Source organism: Anas platyrhynchos, chromosome 11 (genome assembly GCF_047663525.1).
Source record: "Anas platyrhynchos isolate ZD024472 breed Pekin duck chromosome 11, IASCAAS_PekinDuck_T2T, whole genome shotgun sequence".
Classification (NCBI taxonomy): domain Eukaryota; kingdom Metazoa; phylum Chordata; class Aves; order Anseriformes; family Anatidae; genus Anas; species Anas platyrhynchos.
In genome coordinates, this window is record NC_092597.1 from 23,892,287 (window position 1) to 23,915,706 (window position 23,420).

Below are 23,420 nucleotides of genomic sequence, written 5' to 3' on the forward strand. Positions count from 1 at the left end.
CTAGGCACCGCGGTAAGAGCAGGAAATTTGGGGCTTTTCTCTCTCTCACCTTCCCCTTTTTTGCTGGTACAAAACCAGATTTCTCCTTGATGGGCAGCACGGCACGGAGAGACCCTGGCGTGAGCGCCCGTCCCAGCCTGGCCCGCGTGTCCTCACTCGGAATTAAACCAAATTCTTATTTTTTTTCTTGTTCTTATTTTATTATTTATGTATTTATATTAAACCAAGTTGTCTTCTTGCTCGTGGAACCCGCTGCCACTGGGATGTAGGACTGTCCCTCGCTATGGGGGACGCCGATAATGATCTCCCGTGCGCAGCGGTGACGCTGCCTCCCCTTCCCTTCTGCCCGCACCCCAAAACCCCCAAACCAAAATGCTGCCCCGCTTGGGGGGCGGCAGGAGGTTATGGGTTTGCGCCCAAAGGAGTTAATTAAGGAGCAATAGCACCCCACAGGCTCGTTATAAGCACTCCCTGCCCCCCAAAGCAAAGGCAGGGGGCACGGCGCGGCGAGGAGGATGAGGAGGGATGGGCTGCGGCTCCCCAGAGAAATAGCACCGCCAGTCCTCCATCCCCTCGGGTTATTTTTAACAATTTTTCCCCCTTCGGCCCTATAGGATTTTTGCCTGGCTGTCGGCCAGGCGCGTACCTGCCGCATTCGCCTAATTCTGCCCCCGTTGGAGCCGGGGGGAAATTTTTCCATTGACGTCAGCGGGAGCAGGATTGATCTCCGCGCCCGCACCGTTTGTTCCCGGGGTTTTAAGAATTCATTTCCTTCCTCCATCGCCGAAGACAGATAGCGGGCGAGGAGGGAGAGGAGCCCTCTAATAAGCACATATTAATACATGAATCATCCGCTTAGGGCCCGGGCCGGGGGAAGGCTGAGCGGGGCCGGCTGAAATAAAGGATTTCTCGGCAGCTCGTCGGGAACACGATGGTAATTGCAATGTAAATTTTTACCCTGGCATCAGGACCTCATCTTTTAAGCTCGATTTAAATGCATCGTGCTACAGGGCCTCTGCCTAAACCCTTTATCTGGTAGTGGAGCGAGAGCATCCCTGGTATTTCTTCACAGCGCTCTTTGAGGACGCTGTTTAGTTTCAGGTGGGCTGCGGACACGGCCCTTAAACAAGCAAGAGGAGTTCCTGGAAGAAAAGGAGAGTGAAAAACCACGTTTCCATCCCAAATCACGCAGGGGAAGCTCAGGGGGTGCTTGGCGTGGTGCCCCCCTCGCGCTGCCCTGTCCCATACAGAGCCACCCCGACCCCCCTGTGGGTCCGAGGACCCCAAAAGTGGCATTTCTGCAAGGGACGAGCATCTGCAGCAGGCTCAGGGGATGACACCGAAAATATCCCATGGGGTTTTGTGCTGGTCCCTGGCAGCACGGGGCTGCTGCTGCTGGGTGAGGGGCCCTCAGGGCCGCAGGGGCTTCTTCCAGGACAGCAGCTCCATAAAATGCATTTGGAGTGAAATTTGGGTCCTGCCTGAGGCCACCAGCATCACAGCACTTGCAGGGTCCCCATGAGCGTGCCATGCAGCAGGAGCTCAGCACCCCCAGCTGCACACTTTTTCCTACTTTTTTTTTTTTTTTTTTTTTTTTTTTTTTTAAACAAGTTTTTGCTTGTTTGTGTGCTGCTGGTGAGGTTTGGAGCGATGCTCGGGCATCCCAGCCCCGGGGCTTGGTCCTGAAGCGGTGCTGCTGGGGCTGTGCTTGTGCTATGGAAGGCGAGGCCAAGGGAAATGAATTGCAACCACAGGGAAGGTCTCATGGCAATGCTGTTTTCTACTGTAAATACCTTCCTGGGTCTGAGTAACGAAGATGGTGCTCTCATTAGGACACCTGCTGGGTTAATTAACCCAGTTAATTTGCAATCAGGGGAAGGGCCAGTTGGTTTCACCAACCCGTAGCTCAGTTTGCAGGGCCCTACAGGACTGTGTGTAAGCAGGGTTGGTGGGGTCGGTCCCAGTGCATGGCCCCCTGCTGCCAGCATGCCCAGTGCCACCAGTGCTCCCAGTGCCACCAGTCCCGGGCTGCTGGTGGCTCCAGCCCTGGGGCATCACAGCCCCGTGCTGCTTGATTGGGAGCTTGAGGTTGTACTTGGGGTGAAGTTGGCAATACATAAGGAGGGGTTTGCAAGGCGCAGGCTTGGGCAAGAGGTCAGAGCTTTGCAGAATGCCCCAAATCGGTGCAGATAAAAAATTATAAAAATGTAATAAAAATTTAAAAATGTAATAAAAATTAAAAAAAAGCCAAAATCGAGCAAAATGCTGTCTGATGGGGCTGTGGGCACGCTGTGGTAGGGGTGCACATGCTCAGCCCACAAAGCTAAGCCCGGGGCCTCGCCCCCCTGCCCGGGCCGAGGCAGGGCACGGACCCCCGGGACCCCCCAGACCCCTCCCGTGCCCCCCCCGGTCCACTCTCGGTTCGCTCCGGCAGCTCAGGGGTTAACCCCCCCCCCCCGCCCCTCGATCTCCCGCGCCCGCGCCGCCACGTGCGCGCTGCGGGGCGGGGGGCGTGGCCTCGTGCAGCCAATCCGCGGCGCCCTTCCCCCTCCAAACCCCGCCCCCTTCCCCTGGCCCCCGCCGCGCTCTCCCATTGGCTGGCGGCGAGCCCCGCCCCTTCCCATCGCTCTCGCGGGAAGCGTGGGCGGGGCCGCTCCCCCTCCCACCCCCGCCCCGGCGCAGGTAGAGCCGCGACCGGAAGGGCCGCGCGCTCCTATTGGCCGGCGGGCTCTCAACGCCCCGCCCACTTGCGCTCCGATTGGCTGAGAGGAGGCGGGGCGCTGCTCCACTCCCTCCGTGCGGCCCCGCCTGCCCCGGCGCTGGGGTTCCGCCCGCCGGCAGGGCCCGCGGCCGCAGGTAGGGACCGGGGCCGGGCTGGGGGGGGGGGAGCGGCGGGAACTGGGGGGGGCACCGGGACCGGAACCGGAACCGGGGCGGCACCGCGGGGTCAGCGCAGGCTCGGGGGCCGCCTGCCGGTGGCCGCTGAGCACCGGGGGGGGCGCCCGGGGCTGGGGCTGCCCCCGGGAGGGGGGCGCGGGGGGGCCCCGGGCATGGGGAGGGCACCGGGAGGGGGTGGGGAGGGGCGGGGGGGGTGCTCGGCCTCGGGGAGGGGCTGGAGGGGGCGTGGGGGGCCTGGGGGAGGTGGAGGGGGGCGTGGGGTGGGGGTGAGGGGGGGTGGAGGGGGAGATCTGGGAGGTTTTGGGGGGCTTTGTGGGGATTTGGGGGCTTTTGGGGGGCTTCTGGGGCTTTTTAGGGCGTTGGGGGGCTTTGGGGGGGTTTTGTGGGCTTTTGGGAGCTTCTGAGGCTTTTTGGAGCTTTTGGGGGCTTCTGGGGCTTTTTGGGGTGTTTGGGGGCTTTTTTGGGGTGTTTGGGGGGCTTTTGGGAGCCTTTTGAGGTTTTTGGGGGCTTCTGGGGCTTTTTGGGGCGTTGGGGGTCTTTTGGGGCTTCTGGGGGTTTTTGGGGCGTTTGGGGGCTTTGGGGGCTTTTTAGGAGCTTCTGAGGTTTTGGGGTGCTTTTGGGGGTTTCTGGGGCTCTTGGGGTCCTAAGGGTCCTGAGCCCCCAGTGGCCCCGTGCACAAGGCCCTGCGAGACCCCCCCTAACAGAGGGGATTTGGGGCACCTGGTTGTATGGCGAAGTCCCGAAAACCCCAATAAACCTGCTTAGGGTGTGTGTGTGGGCACAGACCTGAGCGTCCCGGGGCCGTTTGGTGTCTGTGGGCTCTGAGGGTGCGGGATGTGAAGTTTTAGCTGATTTATTCCACCTTTTAGCCCAATTTTAACGTTGCCAAGGCAAATGGCTGGGAGCTGCCCGGGGAAGGGCAGGAGGGAAATCTCTTTTCTATGCATCCTCGTGGTGCCTGCTGGCTTCAGACACCAAAAAGCGTCGTTTGGGGTGGTGTTTGTAGGAATTTGGGCGTTTGGCTCGTTCCTTTAGGTGCAGGGCTTGCGGGTAGCTGATGGTGCCCCTGCTCCGAGCCTCTGTAGGTGTTAAAAAAGGAGAAGTGGAGCCGTTGTCCCCAAAACGAGCCGGGACTCCTGCAGCTGCTCCGTGCCCCTGCTTTTCGGGTGCATGGAGGAGGTCTCGGCACCACAGCTGTCCGAATCCTGTGGCAGCAAAGTTCGTGGCAGGCATTTGGGCTAAAATATTCAGGTGAGGAGGACGAATCCTAAATTGACAGGGCTGATTTTGCCCGCCCCAGCTGGCGGGGTGCTGTGGCAGCACAGGAAATTTTGGATAAAAAAACTTGGATAAAGGAAATTTCGGCGCTCGGGGGAGTTCCTGAACCTCCCCGCAGGTATTAACAGCGGGGTCTGCCAGCGATTTGGGTTTTTCTTTTTCCACCTTCTCAGTGGAAGCGTGCCCGGAGGAGGCCGCCCCCCTTTGTGTGGCGCCGCCTTGTTGCCCAGCTGAAAATTAGGAGGGCCCTGAGCTGATTAGGGGCTGGCTGCCGGCCCGGGGAGAGGCAAAGCTGGGCCTGGCAGCGGCTGACAGTAATTTTCTGTCAGACAAGTGTCCTCAGCTCCTTCATGGCCCGGCTGCCTCCTGAACGGCTGTGAGGCTGTGGCGGTGAGGCCAGGCACGTGCGGAGGTAAACAAGGGGTTTGGGGCGGTTACTTTGGGGAAATGTACCCAATTTTTCCACATTTAGTGTAAATATTCCACGGGAGCAGCCGTGGGTGCTGGCGGTGCCGTGGTAATGTCAGCAGGGGCTGGGCAAAGCGATTTGCTCTTCCAGGTGGTTTTGGCCGTCGGGGGTTTTCTGATCTCTCCTCCTGAATAATAATAATAATAATAATAATAATAATAATAATAATAATGACGAGTTGGATTTTACTGAAGTTAGGTCTACGTAGCTCTCTCTCTGAACATTTAATTGAGCTGGAAGATGAAAAGGCAGCTGCTGGTGGCGTGTCTCAGGTCGCTTTGCTGCGTGTTAACGAAGCGCCTTTCATGTCCGAAGCAGCCAGAGCTTCGAGCTCTTCATTTCTGCTGCTTTTCCACAGCAAGTTGACTCATCGCTTCTCCTGCTGCAGACCCAAAATGTCGGCAGATGTTCCCCTTTTTGTGACATTAGGATCTTGTGATTTTTTATTTTTTTTTCCCTCCTCCAACACCAAAACCCGAAATGGGTTTGGGAGGCTCTGAGCCCTGCTGACTGATGGATCCCCCAGGTGCCTGCCACGTGTCTGGGTCCTTCCTCGCCTCCTAACCCAGCCCCGTGGTGGCTGATGTTTAACCAGCTCCTCTGGACGGCCCAAAATTGCTTCCTGGCTGCGTTTTAAACGGTAAATATTGAGCCTGAGCCATGGGAGATAAAATGCACGGTAAGGAGAGCCTGCAGAAGAAGGCTCGCTGCTGAGGCCAGAGGAAACAAGCTTTTAATTAGCGTCTTATCTCAATTATGGCACCTTTTCTTTTTCCCTTGCTTACGTTGCTTGTGTCAAGGGAGCTGGAGGTCGGCTCCTGAAGGGGCTTTGCTCAAGCTTGGTGTTCTCCGTCCTGCTTCATGCCCTGAAAAAATGAAGGCTGTGACAGGGGATTGTGGCTTTTTTTTTTTTTTTTTTTTTTTTTCCCTTGCAGGGTGCAAGGGAAACAACCAAGCTCTCCCACCAGCAGATCGGGTGGGAGAGTCCCTAAATGGTTCCAGTGCAGGAAATGTGGCCGTTGTGTGTTTTTTTGTCACCTTAATGGCATTAAGGTACGCAGGAAATTCCACAAAGCCTCGAAACAAAAGGCTGGATTTAGCAGAACCTCTTGGAGCCGTTTGGAGGTGAAAAACCAGGAGCTGCGACTTGCACTCCTTGATGGCCTTGGAGATACCGAAGGGCAGCTTCACCTTTGGTAAGAGCGAGAGGAGGCTGCACAGGCAGCTTTGTTCCTCTCCGGTTTCCGTGTTCAAAGGGAAACCATTTCCCAGGTTTTTTCTGGGCTTTTCCCAAAGTCGTGGTTTTGGTCTTGTCCTTCTTCTCCTGCCCCCGGGTGGGTGGGGATCCTCAGAGGAGCCCCGAAGCCGTCCTGCCCCGGGGTGCTGCGAGCAGAAGCCCCATCAGATGGTTTCCATCAGTCGAAATAGCCAAATGTAAGCCAAACCTTCAGCCCTGCTTCGTTAACAGCACGCTAACGAGGTGACAACCTGCAGTAATGCCCAGGTCAGGGTCTGGCACCCAGCTCCTGTTAGGGTAGATCCAAAAGCTCCCGGCTGGGCTCCCCAGCCCCATGGCCACTGCCTGCAGTTCTCAAATTCTTTTGGGATTTCCCTTTTTTAAAGATGAAGCAGAGCTGTTTGATGTAACCTTCACGTGAGATTTGATTTTTTACCTTTTGGCATTCCTCTTTCTCCGTTACGTTTGGAGCAAGTCAACGGGCAGAGCCTGGTTAATGAGCTGCCGGGGACGTGTCTAATTGCAGAGCACTCAACGACCTCAGAGACGTCTACGTCTGAACAAGCAATTCTCACAGCAACGCTCTGACAGCAGGATTGAGCTAAACCTGGATTTTAGCTTGTGGTTTGAATGGAAAAATCACAGAATCACAGAATTGTAGGGGCTGGAAGGGACCTCCAGAGACCATCGGGTCCAAGGGGTCTGTAGTTTTGTTTTTTTTTTGCCTCTGTCAATTTGATTTACATTTCTGCGTTTGGGGAGGCAGAAAAAAAAATATACATCTTTAGCATACATTGTTAAAAACGTCAGCTTTGCTTTTTGGGAAGTTGACAAATAAACCAGCTTGAAGGCAGAGCTCAAGCTGTCCCGTTAAAAGGTGCGTGAGGATGAGGCTGCGTACAGAAGGCTGCGTGTTATGTTGTCTTAAATGATTTTTTTTTTAAGTTCATGCAAAAAAAAAAAAGGAAAAGTGTTAACTGTTGTGTGAAGCTCGAGGACGGATGGGCTCCTGCCATCCCTGCTGTTTGATGAAGGCTTCCTTCAAAAACCCTAAGAAGCTTTGCTCTCCTCGCGGGGCTTTCGGATGTCTCCTAATGAGAAACGTCAACAAGTGAGCTCGGGGCATCTTCTGCTGCAGAAAGGGAGACCTAATTCTGTGTTTTTTTTTCTTTTTTATACCGTTTCTTCGTGTTTCTGAGGACCCAAACCAGGTGGTGTGCTTCACACCGCAGCGGTGGTGGCTCTGCGGGTGAAGGTGGTGAGGGATGAGGTGTCTGGGGAAGAAGAGGGAGGACAGCATCATTCCTGTGGTTGTGGGTTTTTTTAATCCATTTTTTAAGCCGAGCTGTGCACCTCTCTTCCACCCTGTTCCTGTGATGCGTTTTGAGTGTTTCTATTTTTTTTTTTCCCCCCATGGAGCTGCCACACAGAAGGTGAATTGAGACAAAATCTTGGTTGCTCGCCAGCCCCAGAATTTAGGTGTCGGAGCCGTGCCTGCTCCCCCCCGACAGCCAAGTTCCTCCCGGTATTAGGGGCTCCTTGCTCTGCTTTTCCTGCAGTCGCTGTTCTTCCAGACAAATTTGAATTTCCGAGGAAGCGAAACTGCAAAAAACCTGTCAGCGAAGCTCGTCGCTTTTGGGTGGGTGGCAGGAAGAGCTCCGTCGTGCTCTGCCATATGTTCCTGCTAACTTCAGGCTGCTTTTAGGATTACAGAGCGGTAATCCCCGTGGCCTGGCGTGACCGGGACCCCAAGAGGGCAGCATGGGGGTGGTATGGATATATGGGGCACCCCTTAATGTCCCCAGCCCTGAGGATGTGGCTGGAGCCCACCCCGAGCCTCCTGGGGCTGTGCTCCATCATCTCCTGCAAGTTTTTGGCTTTTAGGTTGTGCCCAGCACCCCTCTGCAGGCAGGGAGCTCCCTGCACATCCCACTGGACCACGGGCACCCTAACCCACAGCAGGGCACGCGGCGAGCACTGGGTGGCCGAGGAGGGCAGGTCAGGCACTTCCAAGCCCTGCAGGTAATTTATAAATGAATTTATAAACCCGTTACGTGGAGGAGGCGAGGGAGATCCCCACGCCAGCAGCAGCACGCTGGAGCTTCGCGGTAAACAAAGCCTTTTGCAGGGAAGATCTGGGAGTAAGCAGAAAGGATTATTTTTAAGCTCCAAGCTTTGCATGTCTGGAGATTTTTATATTTTTTTTTCTTTAACATTAAATAGGTTTAGAACAGAAAATCTTGCTGGGTACGTAATGCTTCCCAAGCCCTTGGCAGATGGGTAGCTGTGTTTCCAAACATCAAACGTTTCAGCTGTTTAATGCCTGTTTTTTAAGCATGAACAGCGCGCTCGGAGAATGTTCATATTAAAGCCTGCTGAGAATGAGGCTTTTAAAAGAGGCATTTTTAATATTTTATCATGCGAAGTGACGAATTCACGGAAAACAAAGCGAGGCTCGGGCTCCTTTTGCCCGGCGTCGCGCTGGGTTGTGCGCAAAGTGCCCCGCGCGCACGCGTGTGCCACCTCGAGTGTCAGAGCTGGAACATTTGGTGCTGGGAACGGCATCAACGCCTGGCTGGGAGGTGAGAAGCAGCAGGATTTTGTGCTGAATTCAGGATTTTGAGCTTAATTCTTTGCTCGCTGTGGGTTGTTTCCAGCAGGTGCCTCCACGGAGGGCTTTCCGATGGCACCTTTTAGGGCTCCGGGCAGGAGGGGACGGATCCCTCTTGGTGTAACGTGGGGAACAGTGGCCACAAGGCACATCTGGTTCTTAAATTTGTCTTTAAACTGTGTCGAGAAGTAAATATTTGGTGCCTGGTATCGTAGGGAAGCCTTACGGGTACAGGAGGTGAATTTGCTCTGAGACTTTTGAGGCTGGTGGGGCTCAAAGCTGAGAACCAAGCAGCGAGCATGGTCTGGTAGCCAAAGGGTTCTGCAGAGCCCCGAGTTTTCTTCGAAAGCCAGCTCTTGGCATCGCTGTTCAGCCACAGCGTGCTTGGGATACGTGGGCTGTAAAATTTATAGAGTAATAGATATGCAAATGTGCTGCCACCACTCTGAAGGCTGCGTAGTAATGCAGGATTTGTGACATGTTTGTAGCTGTTTGCAAAAATTGGCTTTCTTGCAAGAGTGAGATTTATCCGGGTCTCCTTTTAAAAAACAGAATTCTCCATCTCTTACCTAAATACTTTTTTTTTTTCTTTTTTTCTTTTCTGTTTTATGGTATTGGTGGCTTGGGAAAATGCAAGCTGAAAGCAGCGTTTGGGGTTAGCTCGCAGGTCACTCGCAGCAGCAGCGCTTCCCGAAGGCTGCTGCAGGTTTTCCGAAGGCCCGAGGTGGTGCTGCACCCCTCTGACACTTCATTGCTTCGTCTCCTGCCCTGAGTGCTTATAAAAGGTCAGACGTGGGGCTGAGCAGTGCCTGGAAGCCCCATGTGTCCAAGCCCTGCTCCGGGTGTTTGCTGGGGCATGGCCCAGGGGTGGCAGGGGTCTCTGAACGCCGGGATCTTGACCTTATGGACTCTGAGCCGAGCTCTGTGACCTTGCCTTAAATCCCACAGAAAAGTTGTTAAACCTCTGTAAAGGAGAGAAATCCTATCAGCAGTGTCCCCCCTCTTTTTTTTACACGTGTAAATATTTGCGTTTTCCCTGACACGGGTTACGGGGCTTGCAGTTTACACCCAGTACAAAATATTTGGGGTGAAATCCCAGGTACACAGCTCGCTGAATTTGTTTGGAGGCTGTAAGGCTGAGCTTGATCCTCGTGGGGACTGCTGCTTTAACACGAGCACCCGTGGTAAATGCCCTCCGGTACAAAGTTTTGCTTGAAAGAAAAAATATTGAGCAGTGAAACTTCTGTTTCTCCAAGCAGCTACGATTGAAGCTGCTCCTGCTGGTTTCGGTCCTGGCATTTGGTTTCCAGGAGTGTGGATGGAGGAGGTTATCTCGCTGTGGGGTGATGGGTGGTGTTTTAATACACGGGGCTGGTACCAAGTCCTGCCTGCGTGCCGGGGAGCCTGGGGTCTTGGGGCTGTGCTTGCTCCCCACTTCTCTGCAAGATGGGAGCTTTCTTTGCAAAATGTTGCAATGTTTTTTAAAAAAAAGTATATATTTATATATATGTGTGTGTATATATACGTGTGAGCATGTGTATACTATATATATATATAAATATATAAATTTTTAGATGTAAAAAGTCACTTGGTGGGACTTCTGGTGCTGCTCTGCTCCCGTTCTGGGTGCTGCGGCTCCCCCCCGGGTCCTCTCCCTGCCTCCGAGTGCCCTCTGCTGGAGCTCGCTCCCCTCTCTGCAGTGCCAGCTTTGTCCCCGGGCTGCAGGGGATCTGGTGAGGTTTGGTGCAATTTGTGCATGTCATAAAATAGCCCTGGGGGGCCGAGTGCGGGTACAGGGGAGGGATGCCACGAAACCTGCATGGCTTTGAGCCCCAAAGGTGCCCTCTGCTTGCCAAACAGAGCTCGTTTCACTGGCTTGCTGGGGACCTGTCTCCAAAATCGCTTAGTTTGACCCCATTTCTTGTGACCCTATCAAGTGCCTATGACCCTATCGAGTGCCTGCCCTGTTGGACAGGAGCACCCCAAAACGGGTGCCCTGTTTTTGCTCTAAATCTCTGCTTTGTGCTGCATCGGATGGGGAGTAAGTGCTGGGACCAGACACCAGCACCCCGCAGCGAGTGCCTTGATGGGTCGCATGGGTGCTGGGTCGTTGTGGGACCGGGCAGCTCCTGGGGTTTTAGTGGTGTTTAGTGGTGTTTTAGAGAGGGGTTTGTGCCACCGAGTGGGCTTGGGGATGGCTCCGTTATGTGTAGAGAGCCAGGAGTGCACAAATGGTGCAAAAGCTGGGCAGCTCCCGTGGGGTTTGGGTCAGAGAAAAGGAATCTGCGCAAGGGAGCTGTGAGAAATGGGCAAAAATGAGCAAAAAATGAGGGATGCAGGGAAGAACCAGCCCCTTTACAAGGGGATTTTGGGGAATGCTGGGTCCTGTCCCTGTGGAGAGGCAGCATCTGCCTGCCCCAGCCTCAGCGCGGAGTCTCCTGGCCAGCCCTGTTGCTGCTCGCTCCTGGTAAAAACTTTTATTTTTTTCCTCCTCTGGGAGTTGTTCCCGTGTTGGGAGGATGCACAGCCTGGGAGGTCTCGCCTCGCTTCTCGAAGGCGCTGCGGCGAGCGATTAAATAATAAAAAATAAAGCTCCTGGGGGGGCCGAGGGGAGGCTTTCTGGCGTGGAAGCGCTGGGTGCTGCTTAAAAATAGATGCTCGGCGCCGAGTGCTGCTCGCCTGCTGTAACCTGGCTGCAGGGAAAATGCACGTGGTGCTTTGCCTTTGTTTGCTGCAATTTGTAAATAAGTGCCAGGAAAATGAGGATTTGGTGGGAAAGATGTTTTCAAGGCCACGTATGTATTTTTTTTTTTTTTTTCTAAGGAGGATCGTGGCAGACAAGCTGACAATTTAATGGTGCATGATGCACTAATAAAAATGTCTGTGTGGCTGCCTTTAATCCTTTAAAGGAGAGAAAAGGAACAGCAGTTATCAGCATTCAAAAGGCAAGACGCGGGCTTAAATGTATGCAAAGCCTTGGAGAGGGGCTGGAGAAATGTACTGACTGCGTTGCAGAAAGCTTCTGACAGGCACATCGCATCTTTGAGAGTAAGATTTGAATTATTAGAGCTGCCTTTGTTTATTAAATCGAGCCTCCAGCAAGAGGATTATAGGGAGAAATACCGAGCCGGCTCCGGTTGCTTTGGCAGAAATTTTAATGGGTGATAAAATTTACCTCGTTGAGCTAATTCGGTGAGAAAATTCAAAGAGATTTTAGGGAAAATAATCCAGGTGTGCATTAGGTACCTAGAAAAAGAAAAAAAAGGGACTTGAAATGCAGGAATAAGCCTCCTTTTGTGGAATCCAGCGGGCTTTTAGCGGAGGGTAATCCTTTTAAGACAAGACTACTTCAAGGCGAGCTCCAACAGAAGAGGTTTTGTTTAATTTGAAATTGGGAATGCAAGGGAAGGAGGCAGGAGGGCTAATAAGAGCGTCATTATACATGCTGCTGCCAAGTTGAGGAAGGGCAGAGACCATTAAAATGCCATTTCAGGAGTTAATTACACGGTGGGTCAAGTTGCTGCTGGCGGCCCCAGTTGTGGTTAATCCACGGGTGGCTGGGGTGCGGAGGACGTTGCCTCCGTGCGCCTAAATCCTATCTCAAAAAACTTCGGGTTCCGAAACGCCCTCAGAAAGCCTCCCTTGGCTTCGATCAGGAAATGTGCAAAAGCAATAAGGGAGATGGAAAAACCCAGGCGAAGGTTTTGGGGCCGGCCCGCGTGCCATAAATAAGGCGTTGCGCTGGAATTTGGTTACTTAAACCTCTTCTGGAGCTCGCTTAATAATTCCTGAGCCTCTGCTACCGCTCTGACGTCGCCGGCTGTAATTTGTTTCAAGGTTAGGCTCTGCCTTGGTGCTTTATTAGCTTTCCACTTTATGTTCTTCCACTCGTGCAGCTCCTCAAGTGGAACTACATAATGGGGCAGCTAAAAGTGAGCTCCTCGAAACGCGGGCTCTGCATCGGGATTCTTCGGGAGCGGCTCTGCTGCGAGCTCTGCGTGAGGCAGATGTGGGGATTTGCTCGTCAATTGGTGGGATTGTGGTGGGGAGAGCAGATTAGGCTCCTTCGCCGCTGATGTGCTGCCTGGAGGAAGTGACATTTATGCTCTTGATCCTTCAGTGATTCTGCATGTCAAGAGCTGAGCCTTGAAATTCGTCAGCAGCGCTGTCTTACGAGCAGGCAGGACTGAGTAAGAGGATTTCTACAGATAGAGGGGAAGGAAAAGCCAACTCCGGTGGCTGCTGCGGATCCTGAAGTACTCCAATTTTTTTTATTATTTTTTTTTATTTTTCCTCTCCGCATCTCCCCTGTAGGAAATCGGAGAGGGAAATCTCGCTGGGTCGCCCGCCGATGCATTTCTGAAGCTGAAACCCCCGAGCCCCGTTAGAATTCGGAGACCTCCCTTTGCTTAAGGTAAGCACGGAGCAGATCCCCTGCCTCGATCACCGAATTGGGGCTGAATTTGGGGGGGGGGGGCTGCGACGGGCTGGAGCTGCCCAAATAACACTCGTCCAGCTGCGTTTCCAGGAGGTGCCAGCTGGAAAATCTCCTCTGCGGGGGCTTTTATCAGCCCCTCGTGGCCGGTAAGTGAGCTTGGGGTGAAAGATGCCTGGCTCGGGGGGGCCGTGGGGAGCTGTGGTTTTGTTGCCAGGGGACGTGCCAGCGTGTGCAGGTAGCGCCAGGAGATCCTTCCAGGGGAAGATTTCTTCTGGAGGAGGCAGTGCGTGAGAGCAGGTCTGCGTGCCGTTAGCCTGGCTGCTCGGTTTTGCGTGAGAAAGCTGGTAATTGTTAATTGGGGTGCCGTGCAATTAGCTGCGCCGTGATCACCAGGTCTGTGGCGCGGGGGGGAGGCAGGGGTTTATCCTGTTGTGCCACGTGTGGGGAGGATTTTAGGATAAAACACCGGCGTTAAACTGGAGCGTGGCTCTCCCCGACGCTCTGATTTTGCAGAAGCAAAAGTTTTTCTCCTCGTAAATGCAGTGATTTATTTCTCCTTGGTCTTCGGCAGTTTCTCTGCTAGCCGTGGCTGCGCGCGGGTTTGGGAAATCTGATTGCCAAGGAGAGGAGCCCAAACTGGAGGAGGCTCAGAAAGCTTCCCAGGGCTTCCAGCGTGCCTCCTGTGTCACAGCTGAAAGATAAAAGCCCTCTCGGAGCTGCTACACCAGAAAAGGGGGTTTCAAAGCATTTCGAGATGATTAAAGGAAACTTTAAACTTCTGCCTGCTAATTAATACATGCTGCTCTCGCGTGCTTAACCGGCGCTGGGTGAGTTCTGCTCTTCCGAGCCTTGCAGCTGGGTTCAGCCTGGGCTGTGCTCCCCGGGATCCTGCTGGGGTTTGAGCCCGGGGTGGGAGCACCCAGCCCGTGCTGGCGTTTGGGATCATCTGTCCTTTGGGGTGCGTGGTGCAGCAGGACGGTCTCGAGCCCGGAGTGCTTTAAATTCTCCGCTTGCTCCTAAACGAGCGGAAAGGAGCGTTTAGCAATGCAAATAGTCTGAAGCAGCAAATGAATTTCAACCGGGCAGACAGGCTTGTGTGGAAATTAAGGCAGTGTTTGGGGGGAAAAAAAAGAAAAAAGCATCCATTTTGTGTTACTGTGCTTCTGTCTCTGTGCAGCTGGAGTGGAAAACAAACGCGCTGAGTCCCTCGCGGAGGCTTTATCGGGTGCTCAGAGCCTTCCCCCTTCCGTCAGCTCGTGAATTCTGCAAGTGTGCTCCTGAATTGTTTGACTTGTCAAACTCATCATCCTGCCCAGACTTTGTCAGGCTTAACTGATCGTAGAGTATGCTTTTTATTAACATCCAGGCAATAGAAGCTGAGCGAGTACTCCCATTGAGTTGGGGAGTGAAGTTTTGCTGCCAGGTTTTAAATATATGTTCTCTTAAACTTGCTTGGCAATCTGCTTATGTGAGCATCATGAGCCTTTATATTTGAGATGTGCTTTTTTTTTTTAGGATGAAAGTAGTCGAGGATCTGAATTGCGAGGGATAGATGAAATTAAGCAGCAGAAGCAGTGATGGCAATCTACAAAGCTTTAATGTGTTAATGCAGCCTCGGCATTATACATATTTAGAAGCAGGCTAGATTGAATCCTGGAGAAAACACCGAGGTATTCAGAGCCTCCCGTCTTGATCATGTTTTCCTGTAAGTGATGGATGGTGCGAAACAGTGTTTTGAAGGAGATGCTAAAAATTATTTTGCTGCTGCTGGGACAGTATTGCATATTAATTGCCCCCAAGTTCGTCTTTTATTTTTAGCAAAAATACTGGGGAGGGCGGGGGATACAGGAATGATGTTTGTAAGATCTCCTAGCCCCGTGTAGACCTTATTTTGCTGTCATGAATTATTTAGTGTTTCAAGTCTGCTGTAGTGCTGTATTTAATATGTTTTAAATGACATTGAATCAGTTAATACGATGGAGGAGAAGATCTGGGCGGACTGATAATTAATCTGCCAGGGGGAACAGCAGAAGAGAAGCTGTTGACATAGACTGAACAGTTTATTTTATACAAACAAGGAGCATTTTAGCATGCACTAAAAGGATATTTTGATCGACCCGGCCGGAGCAGCTTCGTGGAGCCGGTGGCTCCGCTCCGGCACGGTGCCGTGACCCTGGCTGGAGCCTCTGGATGCACAGCAATATAAAGGAATAATTTATAGGCTCTCAGTGGGGTTGTAAGTGAATAAAGAGTGAATGCATTGAATTTCTGGATGAAAAAAGAGTCCGTAGCATCCAGAAGAAAATAGCTCGGTATTGTAGACCTATTAATTATGTTCCAGTATCGAGCAGCTGTTGGACAGCAGCACCGGGAGGAAATTCTGTTCCTGGCAGTCAGGCGCGTGGATGCACGTGGGCACAACTTGGAAAGGAAACTTTTTACAATGCTGGTGGAAGCGCAGGTTCTGCCTGCACCTTTGCTCCTCTTCTTCTCTACCAGAGGCACCTGGGGCAGGAATTGTAGAATCACAGAGCTGGAAGGGACCCGCCAGGATCACCGAGTCCAACTCCTGGCTCTGCACAGGACCACCCAAAAATGAGACCGTGTGTCTGAGAGCGTCATTCAAATGCTCCTTGAGCTCCAGCAGCTCGGTGCTGTGCCTCTGGGTGCAAACCTTTCCTGCCTCGGAGCAGCTCCAGGTAAAACGTGTCCTTCCAATGCAGCAAGGACTTCCTAGATGACTTCTGCAGCAGATGCCCTTCACTGAAGTCTTTTTTTCATGATGGCCTCAGTTAATGTTTCCAGAGCTAGCTGTTAGATTGGCTTTTTCTGTAGTAGCTCTGTGACAGTCTCGTGCTCTGCTTGCGCTTCGGTGGCAACTGCTTGGCTGTAGAAATCAGGATGAAGTCCTCCAGGTTTGTTTGATTTATCACACATTTTAAATACCTGGGTGTGTGTCTGTAGCACACCTACTGAAGTTTAAAACCATCTCAAGTGATACTGTGATGGCCTTTAGGTTATGGAGGAGATTTTGGCTTTCGTTTATTACGTCTGCCTTGTGTTAATTCCTGCCCCAGGAAGGATTTTCTTGTAACTTCAGTGTTTCTTTTACGAATTCTCCATTGTGCTTTTATCTTGCCAGCTTGGCCCATAGGATAATGCACACCTGATGGACAGTGGCGTGATGTCAGGCACTCGCTGGCCTTTCCCTGCCCAGGTGGGCACGGTTACACGCTGCACCTCGAGTGTTCTTTATACCTGGTCATCAGAAAAAGTTCTGCCACTGCAATCAACACTGCCAAGAGTAAAGTTGATTTTAATTTCTTTTTGGAGAAATGCAGCTGGCAGAAGAGGTAAAACCCCTCAGCAATTCAGTGCCACTAATTACTGCCGCTGTGAAACCTGCAATAAAACCTTTGGGCTGCCTGGTGCTCCGGGTTCATCAGCCCGTGGGCACCTCTGAGGCATCTCAGAGCTCTGCGAGCGGCATTTCTGTGGCAAGGGTTAGGTGTAATGGAATAAATGGAATAACAAAAGGGGAAAATAAGTTTCATTTGTGTGCAGCGACCATCCTATCTGGGCTGATTCCCTGCTGCTCCCCTCCGGCAGCACCCAAGGGTGAGCGAGCAGTGCTTTTGTGCCTGGGACTTTTGGGCGCCTTCGCCTGGCTGTGAGGACCTTGGCACGTCCCCGGGTGCTGGTAACGGGGAAGGAGGGAGCTCCTCCATCTGTCTTCTGGCCAAGTGCACATTAAAGTCGACGGCCTGACTTCCTGGCACTCCGAGGAAATCCTCTTGACGGAGGGTATCTCAGCAATTCGTTGCGTTAGGAGGTTTCCATTAGTGCCAACTAATTACACGGGCCGCGTTGGGTTGGAGTCGCAATTACATTGACCGATGTACAATAATTAGCTTCGATACATGTTTCCGTGTGTAGGAGACGTTTAATTGCTCGCTGGTTTTTGACGAAGATACTGCTGTTGTCTGTAATTGGGTTTCCCCTTTCTGCCAGTGCCCGCCTGGAGCTAGCAGCAGCTCCAGCAGGACGATGTGGCCACCGCCGACTGCCTCACGCCAGGGACGTGGCATCAGCGTGCTGGCAGCTTTGCTGATGGCATTCGGTACGTCTCGAGAGCAAACACTTTGTCTTTGTGTCCATCTGACAGCGTTAGGCCTTGAGCAGGTTTCCTGTAACGCAGCACTAGCTCCAGCCAAAACTGAAGTGGTTTCGGCTCAAACCCGTTGCTCTGTGGCTGTGCTGCTTGGTTTTTATGTGGGCAGCCCCACGAGATGTCTCCATATTAACAGATTTGGTCTGGATTCCCATGTTTTGCACAGCCAGTGTGTCCTCTGACTCGTGCCATGCCAGGGTGAGCAGCGGTGGCAGCTTTTGTGCCTTGCTCAAAATCTTCCAGGCTCTGACCTTTCCAAAAATCATCCCTGGTCCTAGGAAAGGGTCAACTCAAACCTGCTCCTTCCATTCCTTGTAAATGCTTACAACGCTCCCGTGCACGTCTGTATGCGCGGATTAGTGAGAGCTTATTGTTTTGCTTAAAATGTTTACTTGGAGAATTCCTTTTATTGAAATTTTTAGTAAAGCCGCTCGCACGCAAACGCGCTGAATGGCTTCAGCTCGTCTGTATGCAGCCTGTTCCCGCAGTGCATATCGCTGAATGCGTTCAGCATAAAAAGTATAATCAGCGAAACTATTGTTCAGGTCTAATTGCGAGCTGGATCGTTGCACGTTTGCAGATTTTTTTGGCACCGCCGTCGCCAGTTGCTCATTAAGAGAACACTTGTGCGAAGATTGTGCTGGCGGTGCTACATTTGTCAATGGCAATCTAGCATTAATAGTACAAACTTTTAAAAATAACCGATGCGACAATAAATCCCCGACAAATAGCAAATACATACTAAGTAAGTGTTGTAAAGTTTCAGACAATGCTGTGAAGTGCTCTGCTAATAAACCATTTTTACAGTGGTGCGCTGGGCTGTGTTCGTGGGGTGATTTAACAGCCTTCATCTCCACAGCTCTTTTGCCTGCAGCGATGTTATATGGTCAGGATTAACGATTAGGTGTAGCATCGTTGTCAGTCTCAGCACATTTTTCTTAATTTATTTTCATTGGATTAATGGCCTCGTGGTGGGATAGGCATAACTTGTCTATAAAGCAATCATTGTATTTGCGTATAGATGGATAAAGCTCCCCTCCCTCTGCAGCCGTTCTCCTTGCAGCTCCACGTGTCCAGCGTTACCACCTCGCACCTTGGCTAGCAGGGAACTGGGATAAACTGGTGTTAGGTGCGCTGGCTTCCACTGTGTCCATCTTCCCAAGCACCGATGTCCTCTGTTTTTTGGTAAGAGCAAGGCTTTGAGGCCAGCTCGGACTGTTTCCAAATACTCTCCTCTGGTTCTCCTCATTTTGGAGCTCAGTTCAACGTCTGAACCACAAAGACATTCATAAAAGCTCTAGGAGAGAACCTGTTGAGTGAATTTCCATTAAATGGAGATTTCCTGAAGCTTCCTGAATGCAGGTTTACCTAAAGTAAGCAGTTATACTTGTATTTTTGTTAAGGATATTTTTATTTTGGTAATCGTTCTTCCTCCAAAGAGGCAGAGCTGTTCAAATCTCAAAAACACTTGCAATCTGTCTGCGAACTACCTGCAGAATAGGACTTGCAGGCTGTGTTTCTGTAACTTGTGGTGTTCCAGGAGGCAGCCAACAGTGCGAGTTGTTGCTGTGTGCCGGGAGTTAGCATAAGAAGCTGTGTGGTTCAAGGGTTGACATCTTTCCTCAAATCCGTGCAGCGAAAACATATTTGTGCTAAAATAAGAATTGGTAATAAGGGTGGGGTTTGTGTTTAGATGTGCAGTTCAGGAATTCCTGCTGCAAAATGTGCTCCCTGCTCCAACAATAAAAGGTCTTCTGTGGAATCTAAAATCGAAGTATTTCAGATCAGAAGGCTTAATTCAGATTAAGGTTTAATTTCTGTCCTTGTCTCTTCCTCCCTGCTTCCTCCCTCATGACCTTGCGTTTTTCGTGGTGTAGAGCAGGCTGGGTTAGAGAGGAGAAAAGGTGAGGAAAGAGCTCGTGGCGTGACCCATTGCTTGTGCCTTTGTTTCGGGTATGTTCTGCTCAGCTTAAGCACTTGTTTTAACTTGTGGTTTTGCTGTGGGAGTGAATGAGAGCATCACTGGGAGGCTGCAGAGAATATCCTCTGCGTGGGTTTTAGTTTCTGCCCCAGGGTCCTGGACAGCACTTCTTGCCATTGGAAAATGTGTGTTTTTGGAAAAAGAAAGCATTGCTGTAGTCGTATCTAATTTGCTGCAAGTTGTACTTGAAAGGTCAAGTGTGCTGGTCTGTAGCTAAGCACGTGAGTGTCCTTGGGACTGGGTTCATTTTCGGAATGACTGAGAAAGGCTTCAGGGTTTGTGGTTTCTTGCGTGTATATTTTTGCATATGCTGATCGCTTTGGAGACACTCTGAACTGAAGGAATTCTGAATTACATTGGACATTCTTAATTTCTAAGCTTTTTCTTAAAGCTTCTTTAAGCTTGCTTTGCTTCTCCCCAAAATAGCAAACCTGATTGCATCCTTCCTGTTTATTCCTTCTTTCTTTGAAACCTTCCTCGCTGTTAAAGCTGCGGTAGCGATGCTGCCTACCTTTGCGGGGGAGAGGAAGAATTGCTCTTGTTGATGTTTCACAGCAGTTTATTTAAAATAGAAAAAATCAACTCCTACGTCTGCAGAGCTGAAGTTGCTTTGGAAAAAAAAAAAAACAAAACAAAAAACAGGTAAACCACAAAACAATTTCTTCTAGCAACAGGAACAAACGCACGGAGTGGTGATGACTTAACCTGTTTTGGAAGAGAGAATACTTTTCTAGCAGTTGTGACTCATTGTCCAAACGCACTGTGTGTTTATACAAATGCGCATTCATACATCATTTATTGACACGTAGCTGGTGCATGGTCCGCAAGGCTCAGTCTGAGTCATGATCAAAGAGCACACATCTACTGCAAGCTTTACCTTTCACCCGAGGCACTGGGGAGGCAGATGGAATTGGGGCCTTTTCGGAGGAGAACAGCTGAATATGAGAAATGCCTTTTCTGGCTTGTCATGTTAATAATTATTTTTTCTTGAATGAAATACCATAAAATGTGACTGTGCTACAGGCTTGGAAGCATGTGCAAGCCAGCAGTGAAACTGCATTGCTCCTGGTATCTGTAGCAAAAATCCCATGGGTTAATTTGTGTAAAATAAGACTCAAGAAAAGAGTAGGAGGGAAAAAAAGAAAAGTGGGGTGGGGAGGAGGTGCAGTGAGAAGTCAGGAACTGCCTGTGCACGCTGGCAGCCTGGGGTGCTCTGCTCCCATCACCGTGTCTCGCTGGCATCCCACTGAATTTGGATTCACTCGAACAGCAAGTTGCAGGCCAATGTGGAATCCATGGTAAATGGAGCTGAAGAGTCAGAGGTTTAAAAAAAAAAAAATGCATGCTGATTTCCTTGCGTGTTTGTTCTGTAACACAGCTCTTAAACTTAGCTGCCTGCTTGCCTGGGAGAAAGGAGAGCGCATCGCACGGGGCCGAGCTGCTCCCAGGGAAGTGGGGTTCTTGGCTGGCAGAGCCGGTCATTTTCTCTTCTACTCCACCTTTTAAAAATAATGGATTCTAAAAAGCAGAGGAGATCGATGCCAGGTTCCAAGTCCTGCAGTGACTTTTGTGCCAGGTGCTAATAGCGGTGTGGCTGCAAGGGTTTGGATGAACACAATGGTAATGCAGAAGCATTACGTGCAAGCGGGTCTGACAGCCAGGTCGTGGGTTCAGCTGGTCTGGGACACTCGAGTTTTTCGGGAGGAGAGTTAAGAGAATTTGCCGACAGCAGCTGCTCGTGTGTTAAAATAGTTCAAAACCACAGTCAGTGCTGCAGGTATGGAACAACACCGTGGCTCCGGCAGCCCCGTCCCACTCCTCTGTGTGAAAATCCAGCCGGGAGCATCACCAGAGGGCCTGCAGCTCAAGTTAATCCCATCAGACTACGAGCCTGGGGAGGAAATGGAAACCATCTCATGTAGCCTCAGACAGAAATCAGTCTGTGCTCGTTAGGATCGAGGTTATTCCCTTGCCAATAATTTCCCTTGAGACGCATGAAGTCCCTGTTTTGCCAGTGTCTTTTGCTTAATGATGCAGCTAGACTCGAGGGTCAGCTCCAGGGTTTTTTTCATGGGACCGATCCCAAGCAGCAAATCGGGAAGATTTTGTTGTCAAGAGCAGTAGGTTCGGGCTGCACCCTGTAGTGCAGGGTGCTTGCTCACTAGAGTTCAAAGAAATTTGAGTGCAGCCTCTTAAATACCGGGTGTCTTGTAACAAGATTTTAACTTGGTGTATCACAACAGGAAGAGCAGCTAAAATCTATTTTGAGAAGCGGAGCCAAAGGTCTTTGGAGGCTCCCTCTGGATTAGCATTGACCATAAATACAAATTTGGAGCCGAGCATTGTCTCTTTGTAAACCCTCTCCTCTCTTCAATATAAGAAATTGCAGTCGGGATGCCTTTGGTCCCCTGATTATTGAGGTGGAAGCAGGGAGGAACCTTGGTCACGGAGGCTGATGGATAACAAGTCTTGTAAGCAGAGCTGCTGTGTACAGCCAGGATATCCATGTAAGTTTATAATTTCTGGGGTTTAAGAGCAGTTTTTATTGGGATGACTCAGCTGGTCCAGCACTCGGTGTGAAGAGCAGTGGGGTAAGGGAGGGACTATGGGGAGGCTCCTGATCCCAAAGGGCAGGCCAGGGCCGTGCATGCAGGCTGGGAGCTGCTCTTCCAGGTCACTTTGTCAAAAGCCTTCTCCTTCCACGTGAGAATTGTGCAAGCCGTGTCCTCTGGTGGGGGTGATGGCTTGGAGTGACTTCACCAGCCTGCGAGAAATCCTACAGCGTGTGGAGGACCCCTCATGGAGGTCCTTTGGTGGATATTTTTGGTGTGCCAGGGCATCCGGGTGAAGTCAATTTTCTCTTTTTGGGAAGCTAAGACTTGCACTGTTTTCAGGATTGAGCTAAAACCTGTTGGCGAGGTGCAGGGAGTTGCTCTAGTGACATGGTGGCACTTGGGAACAGATTCCTCAGGCTGCCCTTTTACCTTGCTGCTTGTGACTCTTCCCTCTCTTCCCTGTTGGCTCCGTGAGCCGATTTCCTTCTGGGTGGGAACATCCCATCTGTGGAGTGCTTTAGGGCACTCTTGCTGGATTTTACTTTTTTTTTTTTTTTTTGCCAAAGTACAAAAAGCAACTTTACAAGCTCCTATTTGAAGCTGTTAGACAAACTGAATAGAGCCATTAGTGTAACATCTACCCTCCATTAGCTAAATGTTTCTAAATGTTGTAGGGCACGGTGAAATATTAATTTTTTTTTTCTTCCTTCAGTCCAATTATTACCGCTTTATTAGGGAATGACACTGGGAAAAGGGAGTTTCTGCAGGGGAGGCATGGACACGCTGCTATGCCGCCTCTCCTAAGGACAAACCACTTACACTTGCTGAAGTCCCATTAGACGGGGATGAAATTAAATCAACTGCTCCAGGAAATGAGACAAACGTTCCATTAAAAAAAAAAGAAGCTGTCCAACTGTAACAACTGGTTTTGATCTCCATGCAGTGAAGCAGAGAGGGCTTGCAGAGACGTCGGGTGGAGGAGACCTGGCCTTGAAGGGGCTCTTGCAGACAGCCTGGTCTCACTTCTGTCCCCTTACTTGTGCCCTAGTATTCAAACTTGCCCCATGAAAGGGCTCTTGCCCCTCTTCTGCCCCAAAATTTCCATTCCCAGCAAGTATTTGGTGGCGGAGCGGCCTTGTTCCCTGGGGAAGCTCCCAGCACAGCCCTGCCTTCCCTCGCCCCGGTGCCGGGCCTGCTCTGTGCCTGTGGCCCCTTGCCCATTTTGCCAAAAATCGGCCTGCTGAAGTTTTAATTTTGCAATGCTGTGTGACCCCTGGGCTCCTTTGTGCCCAGTTTAAGGCCTTCAGATCGTGGATGAAACGTCTGTGGGTATGGGAAGACCTGAGAGATCCCGGCCCTGCGAAGATCAGGGCAGAACGCCTACAAAACGCGTAGTTATTTTTCCAGCAGGGATGGGTGTACAAAGGTCACAAAAATGAGGAATTTGAAACCGCAGAAGAATTCTAACGTTGATATTTCCTGCTGTCTGTACAAAAACGGGGCCGTTTGATTACTCCAGTTGGCGAAAACCCTTTAAAGCGAGGCGAGGCCTTCCGGCCCCAGCTGGGAGCAGCCCCAGGCCTGGTCTGCGATCCCCAAACACAAACCCTGAGGTTTTACAGTTTTATCTCTCACAGAGGAAAGCCTTCTTGATGGGTAGACTTAATATTCTAGCAACCCACGTGGAATTTGAAAGCTATAAATCCTGCCAAGCCCGCGTTATGTTCTGGGTTGCGTGTGGAAGTCTGCCCTAATAATTGTAGGTGTGCGCCCCAGCCCTGC

General features: G+C 51.1%; 1 protein-coding gene across 5 annotated transcripts in view; it reads left to right on the forward strand.

Moving 5' to 3' along the window:
* Positions 1–2,712: 2,712 nt before the first annotated feature.
* Positions 2,713–23,420, forward strand: part of GLCE (glucuronic acid epimerase) — a 43,232-nt gene continuing 22,524 nt past the window's right edge. Inside the window, exons 1-3 of one of the 5 annotated variants that reach the window (XM_072043563.1) lie at positions 11,055–11,541; positions 12,614–12,683; positions 12,808–12,907. Coding sequence is in view for 1 of the 5 variants with exons in the window: in XM_072043561.1 (XP_071899662.1) it covers positions 21,589–21,590 (2 nt within the window). In the remaining 4 variants the exon portion in view is untranslated. Of the gene's footprint in view, positions 2,857–3,473; positions 4,589–11,054; positions 11,542–12,613; positions 12,684–12,807; positions 12,908–21,447; positions 21,591–23,420 lie in introns of those variants that run through there. The other 4 variants (XM_072043562.1, XM_072043565.1, XM_072043564.1 and 1 more) reach the window with 4 other exon arrangements.